The 19,550-nt window shown below is 52.8% G+C and overlaps 1 protein-coding gene across 3 annotated transcripts in view; it reads left to right on the top strand.

Annotated features, from left to right (window-relative positions):
• CACNA1A (calcium voltage-gated channel subunit alpha1 A) overlaps positions 1-19,550 on the top strand; it is a 158,169-nt gene that overhangs the window by 12,904 nt on the left and 125,715 nt on the right. The window contains exon 2 of one of the 3 annotated variants that reach the window (XM_058657747.1): positions 9,102-9,149. In XM_058657747.1, coding sequence (XP_058513730.1) covers positions 9,102-9,149 — 48 coding nt within the window. Of the gene's footprint in view, positions 1-8,601; positions 9,150-19,550 lie in introns of those variants that run through there. The other 2 variants (XM_058657746.1, XM_058657750.1) reach the window with 2 other exon arrangements.

The raw sequence follows: 19,550 nt of genomic DNA, 5'->3' as shown, positions 1-19,550 counted from the left end.
GCCCCGGAGCAGTCCATGGGGAAAAATCTTGGAACAGAGACACAATGTTGCCACTCACCTCAAAAGCATTTCCTTGGGGTTGTCTGTTGTGGCTGAGCGTGTGACACCTCCACCTGACACCTCCACCTGACACCTCTGCCTGTATCCCACAGGAGCACCTGTTCCAGCCGTGGCTGACCCGCTTTCCGTTCAACCTCCTGCTCCTGCACCCAGGAAAGCAGTAGAGGATGGACCACCTGCTTGGGCCCCTGCACTCCCTTGGGAGATCCCGAGGGAGTTCCCCGCTATTGTGACTGTTTGGGGGAGTGAATCAGCACATGGCAGATCTCTCTGTCTCTCTTACTCCGCCTTTCACATACATAAACACCTTTTTTTTTTCTTTAAGCATCCACTTGGGAACTGTTTTAACATTAAAAGCCCACCAAAGGGGACTAGGAAGGAAAGAAATGTAGCCATCACAGATGCTGGCTAAGATAAGACAAGATAACACGAAGCCAGAAAGTTAGAACAGCCGCTGATGCAGCTAAGTGTGGCTTAGTGCAAAGGTGGGTGTTCGAACCGGAAGTTATGGTGCCTGCCACACCTATGCCGGTGCCCAGGTCCCGTGCCCAGCTCTGGCTTCTGACCCCAGCCCTCTGCGCATGCCCACTCCGGGAGGTAGTAGGTGATGTTCAAGGCCTCGGGTCCCTGCCCTCCAACGTGGGAGACCCGGATGGAGTTCCAGGCCCCGGCACGGGACTTGGTGAGCATTTGGGGGAGCGAAGGAACAGATGGGGGCTCATCCTGGCCGCCTGTTTCTCCCCCTCTCTGTGCCTCATGTGATGAGAAAGTAGAAGGCAGCTCTGTAGCAGTAGCCAAAGCTGCTTGGAGTGAATTCACTGAAAAAGAGAGTTAGGGCTGGCAGGGGGGTGGAGGGGCTGGAGTCGGGGTGAGGGATGGGGAGAAGAGACAGTGACAATTTTAAAGTTTTGGTGGACAAAATTTGAGTCACAACTGCCAACAGCAGGCTATGTCCAAATTTGGTGGGAGAATGCAATTCAAAGATATGTTGAGTTTAGTGAAAAAAAACCAAAAAACACAAAAAACCCCTCAAAACTTGGAAACGCATGTGTAATTTTTGGATTTAGGGGGAAGATCTACTGATTTAAATAAGGCATATAGAAAGAATCTTCTATCTGCCGTTCACTCCCCAAATGGCAGAAATGGCCAGGGGATGAGCCGAGAGCCAGGCGCCTCCTTCGGGGTCTCCCACGTGGGTGCTAGGGGAATCGAGGATTGGGTTATCTCTTGATGCTTTCCTGGGGGGCGGGGGGCAGCATTCCCAGGATCTGGAGTTGGGAATACAGTGAGGATGAGAGCTCAGGCATACTGGTGTGGGACACAGGACACAGATGGCCCCTGCTGTAGCTCAGCCTACCACGCCACTGCCTGGGGAACCTGAGGCTTTTCGGCCAAGCGTCCTGCAAGAGCTGTTCCCAATCACACTTCTACCTGCTGAGGATGAGGGAGCTGGGGGCTGTTTCTCTAACCACATCCCTCCGCCTCCCACTCCCATGGCAGGATGCCCCTGGGAGACACTCAGCACCCAGCACCCTGAACTGCAGCGGGGGTGGGGGGCCCTTGGCACCCTGGCAGGCAGAGCTGGCAGGCAGCGCTGGCAGGATTTCCCTGTTTCCCCCCGCCCCTCCCCACACCAGTCCCTCGTGAACTTTAAGTCCGTTCACAGTGTGGCAGGCTGGCTGCCTTCTGGTCCTGGGATGACTTAGCTGTTGTCTTCGCGCCGAGGGAAAGGGCAGCCCAACAGGCGGGTTGGATGGCGCAGATGTGAGTGTGTGTGTGTGTGTGTGTGTGTGTGTGTGTGCCGCCACCAAGCCTGGGACGTTCACTTTGTCTGGTCTGTGGATTTTTGTCATGCCACGTATTTCTCCTAAAAAAATGGAGGCACACATTTTATATTTTCTTGCTTGCTTCTTTTTTTTTTTTCCTCGTAGAGTTCACCACTTATGCATTTTGAGCAACATCATCTTTTGATATATCCAAGTGTGGAGTTGATAGGGTTTTGTGTTGTTGTTGCAATTTACATGTATTAGAGAGGGAGAGAGAGAGAGAGAGAGAGAGAGAGAGAGAGAGAGAGAGAGAGATCTGTTGGTTCATTCTTAAAAAAAAAAAGATTTTATTTTTATTGTAAAGTCAGATCCACAGAGAAGAGGAGAGAGAGAGGAATCTCCGTGTGTTGACTCACACCCCAAGTGGCTACAATGGCCAGAGCTGCACCAACCCACATCCAGGAGCCAGGAGCCTCTTCTGGGTCTCCCACATAGGTGCAGGGTCCCAAGGCTTTGGGCCGTCCTCCACTGCTTTCCCAGGCCACAAGCAGGGAGCTGGATGGGAAGTGGGGCCACCAGGATCAGAACTGGTACCAATATGGGATCCTGGTGTGCAAGGCGAGGACCTTAGCCACTAGGCTACCGTGCTGGGCCCTGTTGGCTCATTCTTTAAAAGCTCCCGAGGGCTGAGGCTGGAGTCAGGAGCCAAGAGCTCCATCTGGGTCTTCCATGTGGGTGGCAGGGACCCGCGCACCCAGGATGCCCCGCTGTCTCTCAGTTGCATTCACAGAGAGCTGGATTGGCAGCTGGCAGTTGAACTACTACTCATTATCGGATGCCAGTGTTGCAAGCAGTTGAGACATTGATTTCTGGAAGCGTTTTTTTTTTTTTTTCCCATTTATGTTAAAGTTTATCTGTGTTTAATGTTTTGCCATACTCACTTCCTACGTTGATATTACACACACAGAGATACTATTTTTTTCCTGGAAAACAGTCATACTAATATCTGAATGTAGGATCATTTCAATGATCGCAAAGTGAGAAAAGAAGGGTGTGTCGTGAGACAGTAAGAGCTCAGGATTTTGTGTGAGATATTCCCTTTTCTATTTTTTAAAAGATTTTTTTTTATTTTTACTGGAAAGTCAGATATACAGAGAGGAGGAGAGACAGAGAGGAAGATCTTCCGTCTGATAATTCATTCCCAAAGTGGCTGCAGTTGCCAGAGCTGAGCCTGTCCGAAGCCAGAAGCCAGGAGCCCCTTCCAGGTCTCCCACACAGGTGCAGGGTCCCAAGGCCTTGGGCCGTCCTCCACTGCTTTCCCAGGCCACAAGCAGGGAGCTGGATGGGAAATGGAGCAGCTGGGACTTGAACCATGTGGCTTAGTGTCTGGGATTAATCTCCACCCCCTTCTCCTCCAGCCTCTCCCCTCCCAGGCTTTGGGCTCTTCCTGTTGCGCAGGCTTCACACTTCCTGCTGAGGTGTACGGAGAGTGCGAAGCATCCATGTCCTTTTACCAAGCGCCTCAAAACTTGACATTTTCCCAGCCAGACTCCGTCCCTGATGGTGTGTGGACCTGATGCTCCGTTAGCCCTGAACACGTCAGTGTGTTTCCGGAAACACAGCCGCTGCTGCAGAATAACAGCCTGGGGAATCCAAAAGCTTGGGGCTCACAGCCACGCAGCCACCACCATTCCTGCTCCTGCCCTGGTTGGGCTGGCCCCAAGACTTCACCAACGTCTGTGTGCCCAGCGAACACACGGATTCCCTAAAGGGCTCAGTGGCCTATTTTCCTTCTAAAAAAAACGGAAGAAACGTGTTTATATGCTTCTTCTAGGTCTCCCATGTGGGTGCAGGGGCCCAAGGCAGAGTAGTAGACAAGAGAGAGAGAGAGAGAGCTTCTATCCAGTGGTTCCCTCCCCATCTCAGATGCCAACAGTAACGAGGCCTGGCCCAGGAATACAGCCAGAAGCTTCATCAGAGTCTGCCATGTGGGTGGCAGGTGCCCAAGCACAGGGGCCAACTTGCACTGCTCTCTCGCAGGTGCACAAGCAGGGAGCTGGATAGGAAGCGAAGCGACTGGACTCAGGCATCCCCATTTGCTGCACCCGCATGCCTGCCCTATTTCATCATCTCACCACCCTCCCCTCAAGGCACACCGTCCTGAGCAGCTTAGCTGGGACTTGAAATCAATGCTCTTATAACGGGTGCAGGTGGCCACACTCCAGCCTACCTGCCACACTCCAGCCCCGGCCCGCTCTGCCTAAGCTCTTGGTGATCTTTCTGGCTGGATCTCCACGGATCTTCTGGCTGAGCCGTTATTTATTCGTTTATTTATTTTTTTTGCCAGTGCACACGACTGTATGAGCTGGTAATTGTTTTAAGAATCAAATGACTGAACTGTAATCACTAATTGGGGGCATTTATTTTCAAAGAGGCCAGCTCTGTTCAATTGAATCACAGTTGCCACGCCAGTCCCCGTCATGATGCTGGTAATTGATAAATTAAACCCCCAGCTGGCAGATGTGGAAAAGATCGCAACCAGCCTCTGGAGCCGGCAGCTGGCAGCCTGCGGTTAGAAACTGCCTCTGTGGGCCACGCCGATGAGAGTCTATGAATTTCTACGCGATCAACACGAGGCATCTTTATTAGGCATCTTTAATAGGGCTTCAGGGAACCTATGGAGGAGATCCATTGCCTAGCCATGTCTGTTTGTTAGAAATAATTTCCTTAGGGCCCGGCACAGGCCTCGAATGTGCTGGGATTTGATATGGGCACAGGTTCTAATCCTAGCAGCTCCACTTCCCATCCAGCTCCCTGCCTGTGGCCTGGGTAAGCAGTAGAGAACAGCCCAAAGCCTCGGGACCCTGCACCCGCGTGGGAGACCTGGAGGAGGTTCCTGGCTCCTGGCTTTGGATTGGCACAGCACTGGCCGTTGTGGTCACTTAGGGAGTGAATCATCAGATGGAAGATCTTTCTCTCTGTCTCTCCTCTCCGTATATCTGACTTTACAATAAAAATAAAATGAATCTTATAAAAAATAGAAATATATTCCTTGGGTTACAGCAATTTCTCACTCTCCACAGCGAATCCCTAAGAGCTGTACACCTGCAAGTTGTATTGTTTTGCTGGTTCTAGAGGGCAAGGTGGGGGTGGGATGCTTGGAGGATTTGGGAAAATGTGTGAAAGAATGGGATCTTTTGGGAATGCCCGTTTGTGGACTTGACTTAGACCTTGCTGCCTCATGGGTGGTGTCTGCTGTTAGATGATTGCAGGACGGCCCTGTTGGCATTGGACTGGGGGCAGCCCTCAGTACCAGGGACAGCTCCAAACGGAAGCTTGGTTCCACTAGCCTGGCCTACAGCGCCCCCACTGGCTAACCCAGAGAAGCCAAGCAAAGACAGTAGGAGGCTGCAGGAGGCTGCCTCCCTCCGCCCCACCGCTCCCCAAGGGGTGCTAACTGGCTGAGCCAAAGTGAGCAAGGCAGGGTGTAGATAATCTAGCAAGGGGATATGCCCCAGCTACGATCACGTTAATGGGAAGTGCTTCCAGAAGTCTCTGCTCTCCCCCAAAGTCCCCAAAGTCCGCCTCTCTACCTTTTTTGGACTTTCTAAGAGGAATCTTCAAAATCATGGAAATTCATTTTATGGGAGAAAAAAAAAGTATGCGTGGATTTCTTGGTCTTTAAGGTATTTTTTTAAGATTTATTTTATTTTTATTGCAAAATCAGATTTACAGGGAGGAGGAGAGACAGAGAAGATCTTTCATCCACTGATTCACTCCCCAAATGGAGTGGAGCCAATCCGAAGCCAGAAGCCTGGAGCTTCTTCTAGGTCTTCCAATCAGGTGCAGGGTCCCAAGGCTTTGGGCCGTCCTCTACTGCTTTCCCAGGACACAGGCAGGGAGCTGGATGGAATGTGGAGCAGCCGGGATTAGAACCGGCGCCCAAATGGGAATCCCAGCATGTGCAACGAGAGGACTTTAGATGCTAGGCTATATCACACCAGGCCCCAAGGTATTCTTTTAAAGCATTTTCTTTTTTTCATCTACTTGAAGGAGAGAGAGAGAGAGAGAGAGAGAGAGAGGTGGCTTCTGTTCATTGGTTCACTTCCCAAAGGTGCACTACAGCCAGGGCTGCACCAGAGAGGAGCCAGGAACTCCATCAGAGTTTCCCCACCCAAGTGGGTGAAGGAGGAAGGTGGTGATGGGGCCCCAAGTACTTGGATCTTCACCTGGTACCTTCTGGGGTGTGTGTGAGTGGGGAGCTGGAGTAAGGAGCCAGAGGAGTTGAGACTTGAACCCAAGGTCCTCTGAGGATGTTGGCGTTCCGAACAGAAGCTTAACCTCCCATGCCACCTTGCCTGCTTGCCAATAGGTGAATCTTAGAGACGCAGCATGGAACCAACGAAGCCAGATGCCACAGACCACACACCACTCAATGCCAGGTGCGCACGTGCGCGCACACACACACAGACACACAAGTCAGCATGGAGCCAAAGCCAAGTGACCTTGGAGTGCTGGGAGGGGAAGGGTGGTGAGATGATGAAATAGGGCAGGCATGCGGGTGCAGCAAATGGGGATGCCTGAGTCCAGTCGCTTCGCTTCCTATCCAGCTCCCTGCTTGTGCACCTGCGAGAGAGCAGTGCAAGTTGGCCCCTGTGCTTGGGCACCTGCCACCCACATGGCAGACTCTGATGAAGCTTCTGGCTGTATTCCTGGGCCAGGCCTCGTTACTGTTGGCATCTGAGATGGGGAGGGAACCACTGGATAGAAGCTCTCTCTCTCTCCTCTGTTCTACTACTATGCCTTCCAAATACAAACTAGTTTTAAAAAAGAGAACATCTTTCAGGCTGTGCCTCGATGCCTTACGCATCCATTCTGTGTGTCTGCAGAATGTCCTCATTGAAAAACAACCGAATGTAAAAGTTGGCTGGGTTGGACATTGTGGTACGGAGGGTGAGGGTTAAGCTGCTCCTTGCAACACCTAAACCATGTGTTACAGTTTTGGCTCCTTTTCTCTGCCCATCTACCTTCTTGCTATTGTGCCTGGTCAGAAGCAGGGGATGGTTCAAGTACTTGGTCCCTCACTACCCGCTTGGGAGACCCGGATGGAGCTAGCTCCTGGCTTGCACCTGCCCAGCCCTGTGTGAACCAATAGCTGGAAGATGACTCTCTCTCTCTCTCTCTCTCTCTCTCTCAAAATGAAGAGGAAAAACAAAAAAGTTTAAAAGTTTTTGTTACACCACAAGGGTGTCTTTACAAAGTTCATGGAAAATACTTATAAAAAAAAAAAAGAACATATACACATGGATTCAAAGACATGGCCCCACACCGAGATAAACTTTTTTTTTTTAAATGGGGGTACTTCCTTTAATTCCAGCCCATCCCCTGGAGAGGAAGTCCCAGAAGTCCCCCCAACCTTCATGTCTTTGGCTAAATCCACCGTTCCAGTCCCGAGGCTGTCCTGTGTGTCTTGGGCTCCCTGTGTGGCAGGTGCAGGGTGCACTCCCGCTGGCGAGCCAGGGCCCCTTGCCCGCAGGGCAGGGCGCAGGTCCTCACGTCTCTGCCATTGGTCCCCTGCAATGTTCTCCCTGCATCTTCTCCATGCCAGTCTTATTTTAGCAAAACCCAGAGGAGGAGGAGGAGGAGGAGGAGAAAGGGGAGGAGGAGGAGGAGGCCTGGGGGGGTGGGAGGGGAAGAGACCAGGAAATGCGGTATCCAGAGGCAGCCGTAGAGTGGCTCAGCGAACAGCATCTCTCTCTCTCTCTCTCTCTCTCTCTCTCTCTCTCTCTCTCTCTCTCTCTCTCTCTCTCTGAAATCTTCAGCATTTCGTTCCTGCCACTGAACTCCAAGAGGAGGCTGGCAGGAGCTAAATCGGCTGAAGACACACTCGTCCCTCAATCGCTGGTGATTCAGGAAGAAAAAAAATTCTTTTTTTAAAATAAAAATCTCCCTGTTGGGGTCTTGCACTTGGCTGGCACCCCTAAGAACCCTGGTGACCTCTCCCTACCCCACCCCCACCTCCTGGGGCTCGTATTGGATTTCTGCAGACTGCCCATGCTCCAGCGCTTAAAAAAAAAATCAGGTCTTAGCAATTGGAGCTAAACAGAAGGAAGAGGGATTTTTTATTATTATTATTATTATTTGGGTGTGTGTTGGGGCTGTAGGGGGAAGCTAAGTGATGGTGGTGGTGGTGGGGGCTTCTCGACCTGGTCTTGAATTTTTCAATCTTGTTTTTGGAAGCGGAGTCGAGCGCCCCAGCCGCGGCCCCGGGGTGGGGGTGGGCGGGCAGGGAGGCTGTTAAAAAGCTTGCGCGAGCGAGCTGGCCACCCAGCGCGGCCCGGGGCGGCAGGCAGGCGCGTCCTTTGCAAAAACCATCAGCGTGTGCTTTTTTAAAAATTTATTTTAATTTTTTTTTTCAAGAAGGGGGGGAAACCCTTGTGTATTGATGTATTAGCTTTTCTTCTTATTTTTAATTGCTTTTTTTTTTTTTAAATCCTCTTCCTCCTGTTCCCGGGAGTGTGCGTAAAACACAAAGCTCTCGGAGAGATTACCTCGATTCAGTCTTTGGGTGATATATATTTTTTTAATTTGATTTTTTTTTTTCTTAAAGAAATTTTTTTTTGGAGCCTCGTTTCCCTCCTCCTGAGCCCTCCCCCTCCCCTTCCTCCTCCTCCTCCTCCTCCTCCTCCTCCTTCTCCTCCTCCTCTTGCGCGCCCCGCCCCTGCCACCCTCCCTCCCTCCCTCCCTTCGGGGTCAGCAGCCGAGATGTCCCGAGCCGCGATCCCCGACGCGGACCGGGCAGCCGCCCCGTGAGCGAGCGAGGACCCCCGGATCGCCGCCGCCCGATGGGCTGGGCCGGGGAGCGGCCCCGCAGTCGCAGCTCCGGCCGCCGAGCGCACAACCCCGGCGGCGGCGTCTTACGCATCCCTCTCCGCCGCCGCCGCAGCGTAACCCGGAGCCCTTTGCTGTTTGCAGAATGGCCCGCTTCGGAGACGAGATGCCGGCCCGTTACGGGGGAGGAGGAGGAGGAGGTGGAGGAGGAGGAGGCTCCGGGGCCGGGGCCGCCGCTGCCGCCGCCGCCGGGATGGTGGTGGGCGCCGCGGGCGGGCGAGGAGCGGCGGTGGCCGGAGGAGGCGGCCGGCCGGGCGGGCAGCCTGGGGCTCAAAGGATGTACAAGCAATCCATGGCGCAGAGAGCGCGGACCATGGCCCTCTACAACCCCATCCCGGTCCGGCAGAACTGCCTCACCGTCAACCGTTCGCTCTTCCTTTTCAGCGAAGACAATGTGGTGAGAAAATACGCCAAGAAGATCACCGAATGGCCATATCCTTTTTTTTGCTGGCCCCGGGGGCCTGGTTGGAGGTGTGTATGTGTGTGGGGGGCTGGATAGCAGGTGCACCTGTCCCTCCCTGCTCCTTTCCCCTGGTGGTGCTCGGGTGGTGGGGGGGAGGGCAGGACCAGCCTTGGATGCTAAGGGAGGCAGGTGCAGTAGCAGCACCTGCTGGTTGGTTAGGAGTTCAGGGGGTACCCCCAGTGCACCCCAACTCCCACCCAACCTGGGGCCAGGCAGGAAGGGCCCTGGGCTCAGCTGCTGTACAGTGCTTGGGAAGTGGGCCTGGCCAGCCATTTGGGCGCCGGGCAAGTGTGTGTGTGTGTGTGGTGGGGGGACGTGAGGGGGTTAACAGTGGCCTCTTGCCTTCCTCTGAGTCTTGGTGGGGGTCCATCTGCCCTAACCCTTCTGTGCCTTGCTGAGGTTGGGCAACCCGCCCAGCTACAGCAGGATGCCTACCTCGGCCTTGGGCAACCTAGAGCCGAGCCCCTACCCCGGGGGTGGGTGGCCTGACTGGCCCCCAGCTTGATCTCCAAAAGGTCTTGCCGGGTTAAGGGGTTCCCCCCTACCTCCTCTCCACCTTCCCTCACCACTCCGTCACCACCAGGGGCTACAGGGCACCCCCACTTTGTTTCCGGTGAATCTAGGCATTGGAAGAAAAACACTTTCCCAGGCTGACCTGAGTGTCCATGGGGGTTATTTGCATAAGAAAAGACAGGGCCAGAGGTGGTGGTGGTGGGGTGTGTGTGTGTGTGTGTGTGTGTGTTGGTGGAGGGGGGATGAGCTTATTCCACTCCCAAAGCCTGGCCTGGCCTGTCCCGGGCCCAGCCCAGACCCCCAACCCTTGGCTTCAGGTGCTTTTCCACCCTGAAGGGAGAAGGATCAGCATGTAGGACACCTCAGGCAGGTAAATGCCTTTTTTCTTTCTTTGCTGGTCAGCATGGAAACTCAGCAAGCTTTGCACTTGTTACTGGAATGCTGGGGCCTCTGGCTGACCTGAGGCCTGATGGAGGGCTGGATGTCTCCCAGGAGGAATGGTGTGTGGGGAGGGTGAAGGCAGAGGAGTGGGTCATCCACCCGTCTGGGCTTATCTGAACATTGAGCTAGATTTCGAGTCGGGGGACACACCCTACACCCCAAACTGCCCGCCACCATACTGTGTACTGATTCCAACCAGCTGCCTCCAACTCCGCACGCCGCATCGGCCGCCTTCCCCTGTTGCAAAGCCCACCATGCTAGCTGAGCTTCAGGAGACTCCATGCTGAGCGCCCCCCAAACCCACAATTTCTTATTTATGATGGCGACTACTGCAGCAGGCCCAGGAGGCCCTGAGTGCTTCCACGGTTGCTCCATCTGACGGTGGACTTCACTTCTTGGGGTGTATGTGGAGGGGAGAACTGTTGGTTTCGGGGTGTTGGCATGGCCGTGGGGTTTGCTTCGGATTTGTACACCCAGCTACTTGGAAAAGAAAAAATTGAACCCCAGCTCCTGTGCATTCTGGGATCGCCATACGTGGCCCGAGTTCGGAGCCAGGTCAGATTCCAACCTCCCCAAGAGGGGTTGTTGCTTAAGGGGGAAGGCAGGTGCATGCACAGACCCAGTGTTCTTGCCCACTCACTCAGGGAATCCTGCGTGCTGTGTCGCTATCCACTGGCTGGAGTGATGTGGTGGTGGGGGCGGGTTCTGGGGCCTTGGAGGATGCTGGGGAACCTGTTTGTGCCACAGGGGTGTCTGGGGAGCTGTGTCATGGTGAGGGGCTGGGGTAGGGAAGGAGCTGATAGGTTTTGTGGTGACATGGCCGGAGCCTGGATTTGGGTCTGAGACAGAGAGAGAGAGAGAGAGAGAGAGAGAGAGAGAGAGAGAGAGAGAGAGAGAGAGAGGTGGGGACTCCTGTTGTATCCTCAGCTCACCTCTCTCCAGCCCGGGGTGTTGCAGATTGGAGAGAGCCAGAGAGAAAATCAGAGGGTGACAGTGGCTTCTTAGCACTGTGGCAGGGCGGGGGTGGTGGGGGAAGGCAGGTGGTCTCACTTGGTGTCAGCCCATCTGCTTTGGTCCAAGACTTTTCTTGTTCTCAATAGATTCCTGATGCTATGCTATTTTTTTTTTCTTTGCTTCTCTGCAGTTTTTATTCTGTCTCTGGCCCGAGGTGGCAAGCGCATTATCCGGTCCCATTCTACAAAGGAGAGCTGGGCTTGTCCTCTTGTGTATCTGTCCGCTGAGTGAGGTCATGCAAGAGAGAGTTCTCTGGGTGAGGGGGTGGAAAGGAGTCAGAGCAGGGGTGTGGGGACAGGCTGGAGACCTGGGTGGGGAGGAGCGGCCGGGGAGAGAGAATTGAGACCAACGCCAGGAAGGGAGCTGGTGCGGGCAGCCGACCAGGAGCGAGTCTCTCCACCTTGCTCTCCCAACGCCAGCTGGCACTGCAGAAACCTGTGCCTGGCATTTGGTAGAAGGCAATCAAATCCATGTTCAGGAACAAGTTCAGCTTCCTAGGTTTGTGACAGAGGCCACCAGGAGAGCCAGGCCACCCAGCACTCAAGCCAGGGAACGTCCAGGGAACCCCGCCCCTCATGTCCTGTCCCCTCCCCTCCATTTCCCCCCAGCCCCCTTAGTCATGTCTGCCCACTGCTGACATCTGGCCCCCGTAGGTGTGTGTTGCCTCTTGGAACTTGACGTCCATCTGTCCATCCGGTTCCCTGGGGTATTCTGCAGCTGCTTCCCTTACTGCAGTAGTCGCCTGGCCTCCACTCCTCACTGCCACCACCTACCCTTCCTCCGTTCTGATCTGGAAGGGTGCGTGGGCAGGTTCCCAGCCTGGCCCTTAGGGGCAGTTGCCTCTGTGGTGCAGTTTCGCTGGGTCACCACCTGCAAGTGAACACGTGTCCTTACCGCTCTGCCGCACGCACGTGCATGCGTGTGTGTGCGTGTGTGTGTGTGTGTGGCATTTGAATTAGGGCTTTGGGAAGGTCTCAACTTTGAGATCCTTGCTCTGGGCATCTGCCTATGCCCTCCTAGGACCTGAGAAAGCTCATGCCAAGCACAAGTGCCAACTCAGCTGGCAATCGTGAGGGTATACCTTGCACTGCCCCTGCTCGGGGGCTCCAGCTTGGAGAGTGCTGGCAGCGAGCTGTCTCCCCACCGGCCCTGGCTTCCGCACACAGCGCTGGGTGGGAAACTGAAGACCGTCCCGACGGGCAGTCAGGTGTACCTGCCAGGTGTCTGAGGGCACCTCCCCTGGCGTGCCTCCCAGATGCACACTGGGCCCCTTGGCTGGTGCGAAGGCAGCCTTCCTTAGCTCTCCTGCAGCCAAGCCTAAAGGTTTCCCCACCAGCGTGGGCTGGAGACATGGGTCCAGGGGCGTCGTCACGGGGGCAGGAGGCCCCCGGTGGTGCATGAATGTGGTGCACAGGGTCAGCCTCCTCCCATTGGGGAAGGGCTTGTTGAAGATAAGCAACCTGCCTGGGAAAGTGGACACATGGTCGTGCTCTCAGACACCAGTCCATCCTGTAACGTCGAATGATCTAGAAGAAACGGTCATGTTCTAGAAGTGTGGCTTGATCCTAAACTAAGGGCTGGTCTTTCCAGAAGAGCTGGATTCTAGAAATGGGGGTTCTGTTGTCATGGTGCTGCTTGGGATTTCTGCATTTTCTAGGGGAGTGTCTGGGTTCAAGGTTGGAGTCCCTGTTCGTGCATACCCTGGGAGAAAGCAGGTGAGGGCTTAGGCACATGGGGACCTGCTGTCACCCACACTGGAGACCCAGATGGAATTCCCGGCTCCTCCTGGCTTTAGCCTGAACCCAGCCCTGGCTGTGGTGAGCATTTGGGCAAGTGAACAGGCCCATGGGAACTCTGTTCTCTACCTCTCAAGCACTTTATAAAAGATAGATATCTGATCTAGGAAGCAAGCATGGCCCAGCCCTTGCTTTGGGGATTGCTTTAACACAAGAACCATCCCACATCCCCAATTCCCTGGAGCCCCTAAAAACCTCAGATAAGCCCACTGGGGTTTCTATCACCTCAACCTGCTGTTTTGGACCAATCTCACCCAGTGTGTGTTTTGGTATTATGGGGTGCCCCAGCCACTTCCCTCCCAGCCCCACCCATCCCTGGCCCCTGCAAGCCCACAAGGAATAAGGTAGTGAGTATACAGGTGGGGCCAACTTAGGGCGGTTTCGCGGATTCTTTTTCTCAACTCAGGATGGTGTAAGAAGGGTAAATGTTCTACAGAAAGCATATTATAGATCTTGAATGTCAGCCTTTATCCGCACTGACGGGGCCCATCCTCTCTGGCCGTGAAGTCTGCCCTGCACTTTGCCCTTTTGCTCTGTAGGCTGGAATGTGGGTTGGGCAGGTGATTTTTTGTCATATAAATATTTATTTTATTTATTGGAAAGGTAGAGTTACAGAGAGAGATTTTTCCATCTACTGGTTCATTCCCCAAAGGGTCACAATGGCTGGGGCTGGACCAAGCTGAAGCCAGGAGTCAGGAGCTTCTTCTGAGTCTCCCATGAGGGTGTAGGGGTTCAAGCCCTGGAGCCATCTTCCACTGCTTTTCCAGGTGCAGTAACAGGGAGCTGGATGGGAAGAGGGGTTGCCGGGATCCGAACAGATGTTTCTATGGGATGCTGCAGACGGCAGCTTGACATGCGTTGCCACTGTGCCGGCCCAACCTTGTTTTTTTGTTTTTTTGTTTTTTTTCTTTTATTGTCAATGAGGATTGAGGTGGAGTTGTTGGGAAACAGTACATACCCTTTTCTTGTACTGTTCGTGACTGGGGGAACCAGCACTCCCCAATCACGGTGGAGACCAGGGAGCTAGCATCTCAGCCGGCATTTACCTACTGGGTGAGCTTCATCTGTCCTGCGCTGTGGTGCCTGGGAGGCAGTGAGGATGGCTTGGGTGGAAGAGAGAGAGAGAGAGAGAGAGAGAGAGAGAGAGAGAGAGAGAGAGAAGGGTTGGGATTACTGGTCTACTCCTCAAATGATCGCAGTGGTTGGGGCTGGGCCAGGTTGAAGCCACCTGGACCATCACCTGTTACCTTCCTAGGTGCATTAGCAGGAATGCTGGATTAGAAGTGGAGTGATTGAAGCAATTAGCCCCGGAAGAGGTGCTTCTATATGGGATGCCAGTGTCGCAAGGCACTGGCTTCACCCACTGCGCCACAACGCCAGCTGCAGCTGTGTGGAGTTTAGAGTTTGAGGCTTTTACAAGGATGACACGCGTGGGAACAGAACATGGCACAAGCATTTAGGAAGAGGATTTAGTGATCCTTTCATAAAGTTCAACACAGGAGACTGTGTGGCACTTCAGGTCAATCCACTGCTTGGGATGCCAGCTTAGCCCACACCAGGGTGAAGGGACAAGTCTCGACTCTTCCGCAGTGTGTGTTAGCGAGACAAATAGGTCTGTAACCCAAACCGCCAAAGCACGTGTAGACCTGGCAATTTCAGGTTAGGGACGTGGTGAGCATGGTGGTGTTCGGTGTCTCCCTGACCAACAGGGACAATCTGGTATCTGGGTGCTCCTCTCCCTGGCCGCAGACCCCTCCACTTCCAAAGGCCCGGAAGCCATGCCACTCATGGCCCCATTCCTACCTGTGGCTTCCCTGCTGCCCCCACTCCCATGTGTCTGTTCTGTGGTTACACAGAGGTGTCTGTCTCCAGCCAGCTGACGACCCCCGTACCAAGGCTCTAGGTCTGCAGTGGGATTTATTGACAAATGTCTGGGGGAGAGATCTGTTGTGGTTTTTCTCAGCCAATGAGGGGTCCAAAATACTAACATTTCCAGAACACAGATCTTTCAACAATGAAGGATTTTTTTTTTGGGGGGGGTACATATAGCAGGTGCTTGAGGCTCTGTCCCCCTCCCGGTGGCTCCCCCAGATATGAGGGTGTTTCCAAAAGTGTGTGAAACACAGAAGGAGAGGATGTTTACATGGTTGCTATTTTTTTTTTAAAAAAGATAATTTCTCCAGTTTTGAATGTACTTATTTTTTTTTAAGACTTATTTTATTTTTATTACAAAGTCAGATTTACTGAGAGGAGGAGAGACAGAGAGGAAGTGGAGCTGCCGGGATTAGAACCAGCAGCCATATGGGATCAAGGCGAGGACCTTAGCCACTAGGCCACGCTGCCAAGCCCTAATGTACTTATTTTTATTTTATTTGAGTAAAAGGCGGAGAAACACAGAAAGATCTCGCACCCACTGGTTCCCTTCCCAACTGCCCGCCATGGTTGGGATTGAGCCAAGCTGTAGCCAGGAGCCAAGAACTTCATCTGGGCCTCCCACGTGGGTGGCAGGACCCCAAACACTTGAACTCTGACCTGCTGCCTCCTGGGGCTCCTGTTAGTAGGGAACTGGAATCGGAAGCAGAGCCAGGGCTTGAACCCAGGCCCTCTGATAGGGCAGGTGGGGTCCTAGGTAGTGTCTTCTTACCTATGGATGGAAGCCCTGACGCTGTGGTGTAGTAGGCTAAGCCTCTGCTTTCGACACCAACATCCCACATGGGTGCTACTTCGAGTCCCGGCTGCTCCACTTTCCATCCAGCTCCCTGCTAGTGCACCTGGGAAGGAAGTGGGAGATGGCTCAAGTCGTTGGGCCCTTATATGTGTGTGAGACTCAGAAGAAGCTCCTGGTACCTGGCTTTGGGCTGGCCCAGCCTTGGCTGTTGCAGCCATTTGGGGAGTGAACCAGCAGATGGAAGATCTTTCTCTCTGTCTCTCCTTCTCTGCCTATAACTCTGCCTTTCAAAATAAAAATAAATATATCTTTTTGAAAAGATCAAAAGTCCGTAGGAAAATGATGCATGGATTTAAATTTTGCAGGGGCACCTAAATAAATTACCCTTTCGGCTTACTTTGACACAAACATTTCAACATTGTTTTCTGAGCACTTTTTCAGCCCATGGAAGACATTGTCTGTGAGACGGGCTGCACCTGGAGCTGTGAAAAGATTTATTTATTTTTACTTGAAAGGCAGATTTACAGAGATGAGACAGAGACAATTTTCCATCCACTGGATCACTCTCCAAGTGGCTGCAACAATCAGAGCTGAGCTGATCCGAAGCCAGGAGCCAGGAGCTTCTTCCGGGTCTCCCATGTGGGTGCAGGGTCCCAAGGCTTTGGGCCTGCCTCGACTGCTCCTCCAGGCCACAAGCAGGGAGCTGGATGGGAAGTAGAGCAGCCGGGACTTGAACCAGCGCCCATCTGGGATTCCGGCCTGTGCAAGATGAGGCTTTAGCCATTGAATCATTGCGCTGGGCTGTGGTTGTGTAAAGTTAGCCCATTTACAAGATGGTCAAGTCAGTTCCTGGGGGCAGGCGGTGGGGGTGTGAATGCCAAGGGTGCAGGCAGGTGGGAGAGAGGGAGGGATGGGGCGCCCTGGGTTAGCTCCAGTGGGTCCAGTCCCCCAGCCGTGCCACTCTGCCCGTGCTGAAGTCTCTTGGGAAGTCACAAGGGGCATGCGCAGAAATGGCCGGCTCAGTCTTGGAGGAGGCGTGGTATGAGACCACCATAGTACCTCACAATGCTCCCCTGGGAAGCCGTGGGAGCCGCAGGTGCCTCTGGGGCTGGCCCCCCGACACCCTCATCCTGGAGCGTGGGTCTCTCACACATGCGCTGGATGGTCTGGACTGCTCTCTGCCTTCTAGAAGCTTTGCGAGGGAAAGAACAATGCATACCCACTTGACCCATTTTACTGTGCCTTTCGGCCTAAGAGAAAATGAATTCTCTCCCCCTTTCAGGTCACTTCTCTCTGTGGGTACCGAGGGGTGTGTGTGTGTGTGTGTGTGTGTGTGTGTGTGTGTGTGTGTGAGAGAGAGAGTTCAAGTGTGTCCTTGGTGTCCCTCTCCTGTCCCCCGCATCGCCCGTGCAGGGGAGTCCAGCCAAGTGGCAAAACCTCAGCCCTGAATTCATGCTGCTCACTGGCGTCCATTTCAGACTCCTAAAGAAAGCTTGGCTTAGGCATGGAGTTGGAATTTCAACACTGTTTCTGCCTCCCTCCCTCCTCTCTTATTCCCTGGGAAACCCGGAGAAGGCGGAGAACTATTCCTGGATAGGAGAAGCACGGGGGTGGGCTCAGGAAGTTCCTTTTTTTGAAATTTCTATATTTAGTTGCCAAGTAGAGAAAGAGAGAGAGAGAGAGAGAGAGGCTTGTCTATTGGTTCGCTCCCCAAAATGCCCACAACAAACAGGACAGGAAGCCCGAAGCCATGAGCTCCATCCAGGCTCCCAGGTGGGCGATGGGGACTCAAGAGCTCAAGTGCTCATCACCTGTTGCCTTCCTAGGTGTGCATGAGCAGGGAGCTGGGTGTGGAAGCACATGCTTGAACCTGTGTCTTGACCCCAAGCTCACTGCGTGTGTTGGAAATTCATGCCGTGGAGACGGGCTATGTGTTGTTTCTTCTGTGTAATAGCGCGTTCTGGGATGACACAGTGATTTTTTTTCTAACATCTCTTTTTCTAAATAATGGGTATGTGTGTTGTTTCCGTTTGGGTTTTCTGTCTTGATTGTCTTGCTATGATGAACAGAGCCACTGTGACAATGCAGTCACGCTTGAGTGAAGGAGTACAAGGTGTCCGTGTGAGCCATGGTATGCTTTGGAATCCAGCTTTGGCCAGACCCAGCTGAGAGTTAGCTGTGTTTATAAGGGTAGGTGCTGCCAGGCAGGCACTGGCCTGGTCGCTTCCATCCGTACCTGGTTCTTACCCAAGGGCTGGGTCAACCAGAGAGCCGCATTCTTGCTTGTCTTCCCATAGTCCTCAGCACCCGTCACTGCTTGGACCTTGGCAGTGGCCATGGTTGTGGAAAAAACTGCATGGCTGACCCGAGAACAAGTTCAAATCCCAGCCCTGCCAAGTCACCGGCCGTGTGATCTTGTGTGGGGGCAGTACTTGAGTCCTCTATGGCCCAGCTTCTGCCACGGTCTGAAGGTGGCCCCAAGAGTTGAGGGGTTGGACACATAATGCTCAATGCATTGGTGTTGCAAAATTAGACATGAGACAGGGATGAGGATGAGGACTCCGAGTGTATAAGTGGATGAATGCTGTTATGGTGGTGATGGGCTCATGACAGAAGGATGAGTTTGGCCTCCACCCTCTTCCTGTCTTGCATGTTCCTTTGCCATGGGATGCTAATGCGAAAAGGTGCCAGCTAGGTGTCGACACTTTGATGTCAGACTTCAGAACTGGAGAAATACTCTTTTCTTCATACACTCCTCAGTTGGATATTGTGTTATAGTGATGTGAAAAAGACTAAAGGCTTCTCCAGGTGCTTAGGCTGGAATGACAAATGAGTTCCTGGGTGTGATGTTTCATGGGGTGCTTAGTAAGCACCAGATGTGTTCATATATGGAAGGATGGATAGATGTAATGAGTGGATGGATACATGGTGGGTGGGTGGATGTATGGGGAGATGGATGGCGGATGGATAATGGTTGCTATGAATAGATGGGGAGATGGATGACGGATGGGTAAACAAGTGGACCGATGGATGGATGAGGTGAATGAAGCAAAGATGGATAGATGAAGGATGAGTGAATGGCTGATGGACAGAATCATCTGAGTGGCTTTTTTGAGCCTCTCCGACCCAATACTTGACATAGCATATGGCATCCCAAATATGTACGTGTTAACATTCTGCCTTGCCTTAGCCTGGCTCTCAATCTGTTTGGTCTCCATTACTCTTTGGCTTCTATGAAGGTCCCTCAAAAAGTGCATGAAGCATGGAACTAAAAGAGGAATTTAATTTTGATGCCAAACATTTGAAAGCCCCAGTGAGGGTTCTTTTTTTTTTTTTCATAATACGCATCTTTTTTTTTTCAGGAGTCTTTTGAAGACTGGCATTAGCTCATTGTTCTGAGCTCGGCCACTCTCGCTCCAAGGTGGAAGCCAGGAGACAAAACCCAGGGGCTTGTTCATTGTTGATGCTGGAATTCTTTGATTCCAAAGAGGAATTTTCCCATCTCTTAGCAGACTTTTTTTCCCTGTGTTCCTAATTGACTTCCTCTCCCCATGCCAACCTCTCTCCTGGCTCCCCTTATGTAATCACATTCTCTCCTTGGCCTAGCTGTCTCTCTAAGGAGTGCCATCTTTAAAGACATCCAATGTTTCAAAGCAACAAAAGGAATTGAGTTTCTTGAGGGTCTTGCAGATGTTTGGTCTTGAACAAACTTGCAATAGTTAGAAATGTCTGTGGAGCTACCTTATCTGTGGGAAGGATTGTGATAATGTGTTTTCACCCTATTTGTTCTGTTCCTAATATCAGTGCAGTATTTATTTATTTTTAAGATTTATTTATTTTTATCGGAAAGGCAGATATACAGAGAGGAGGAGAGACAGAGAGGAAGACCTTCTGTCTGATGGTTCACTCCCCAAGTGAGTCGCAACGGCCGGAGCTGA

This window comes from Ochotona princeps, chromosome 33 (genome assembly GCF_030435755.1).
Source record: "Ochotona princeps isolate mOchPri1 chromosome 33, mOchPri1.hap1, whole genome shotgun sequence".
NCBI lineage: Eukaryota > Metazoa > Chordata > Mammalia > Lagomorpha > Ochotonidae > Ochotona > Ochotona princeps.
This window is presented reverse-complemented; position numbering and strand designations above follow the sequence as displayed.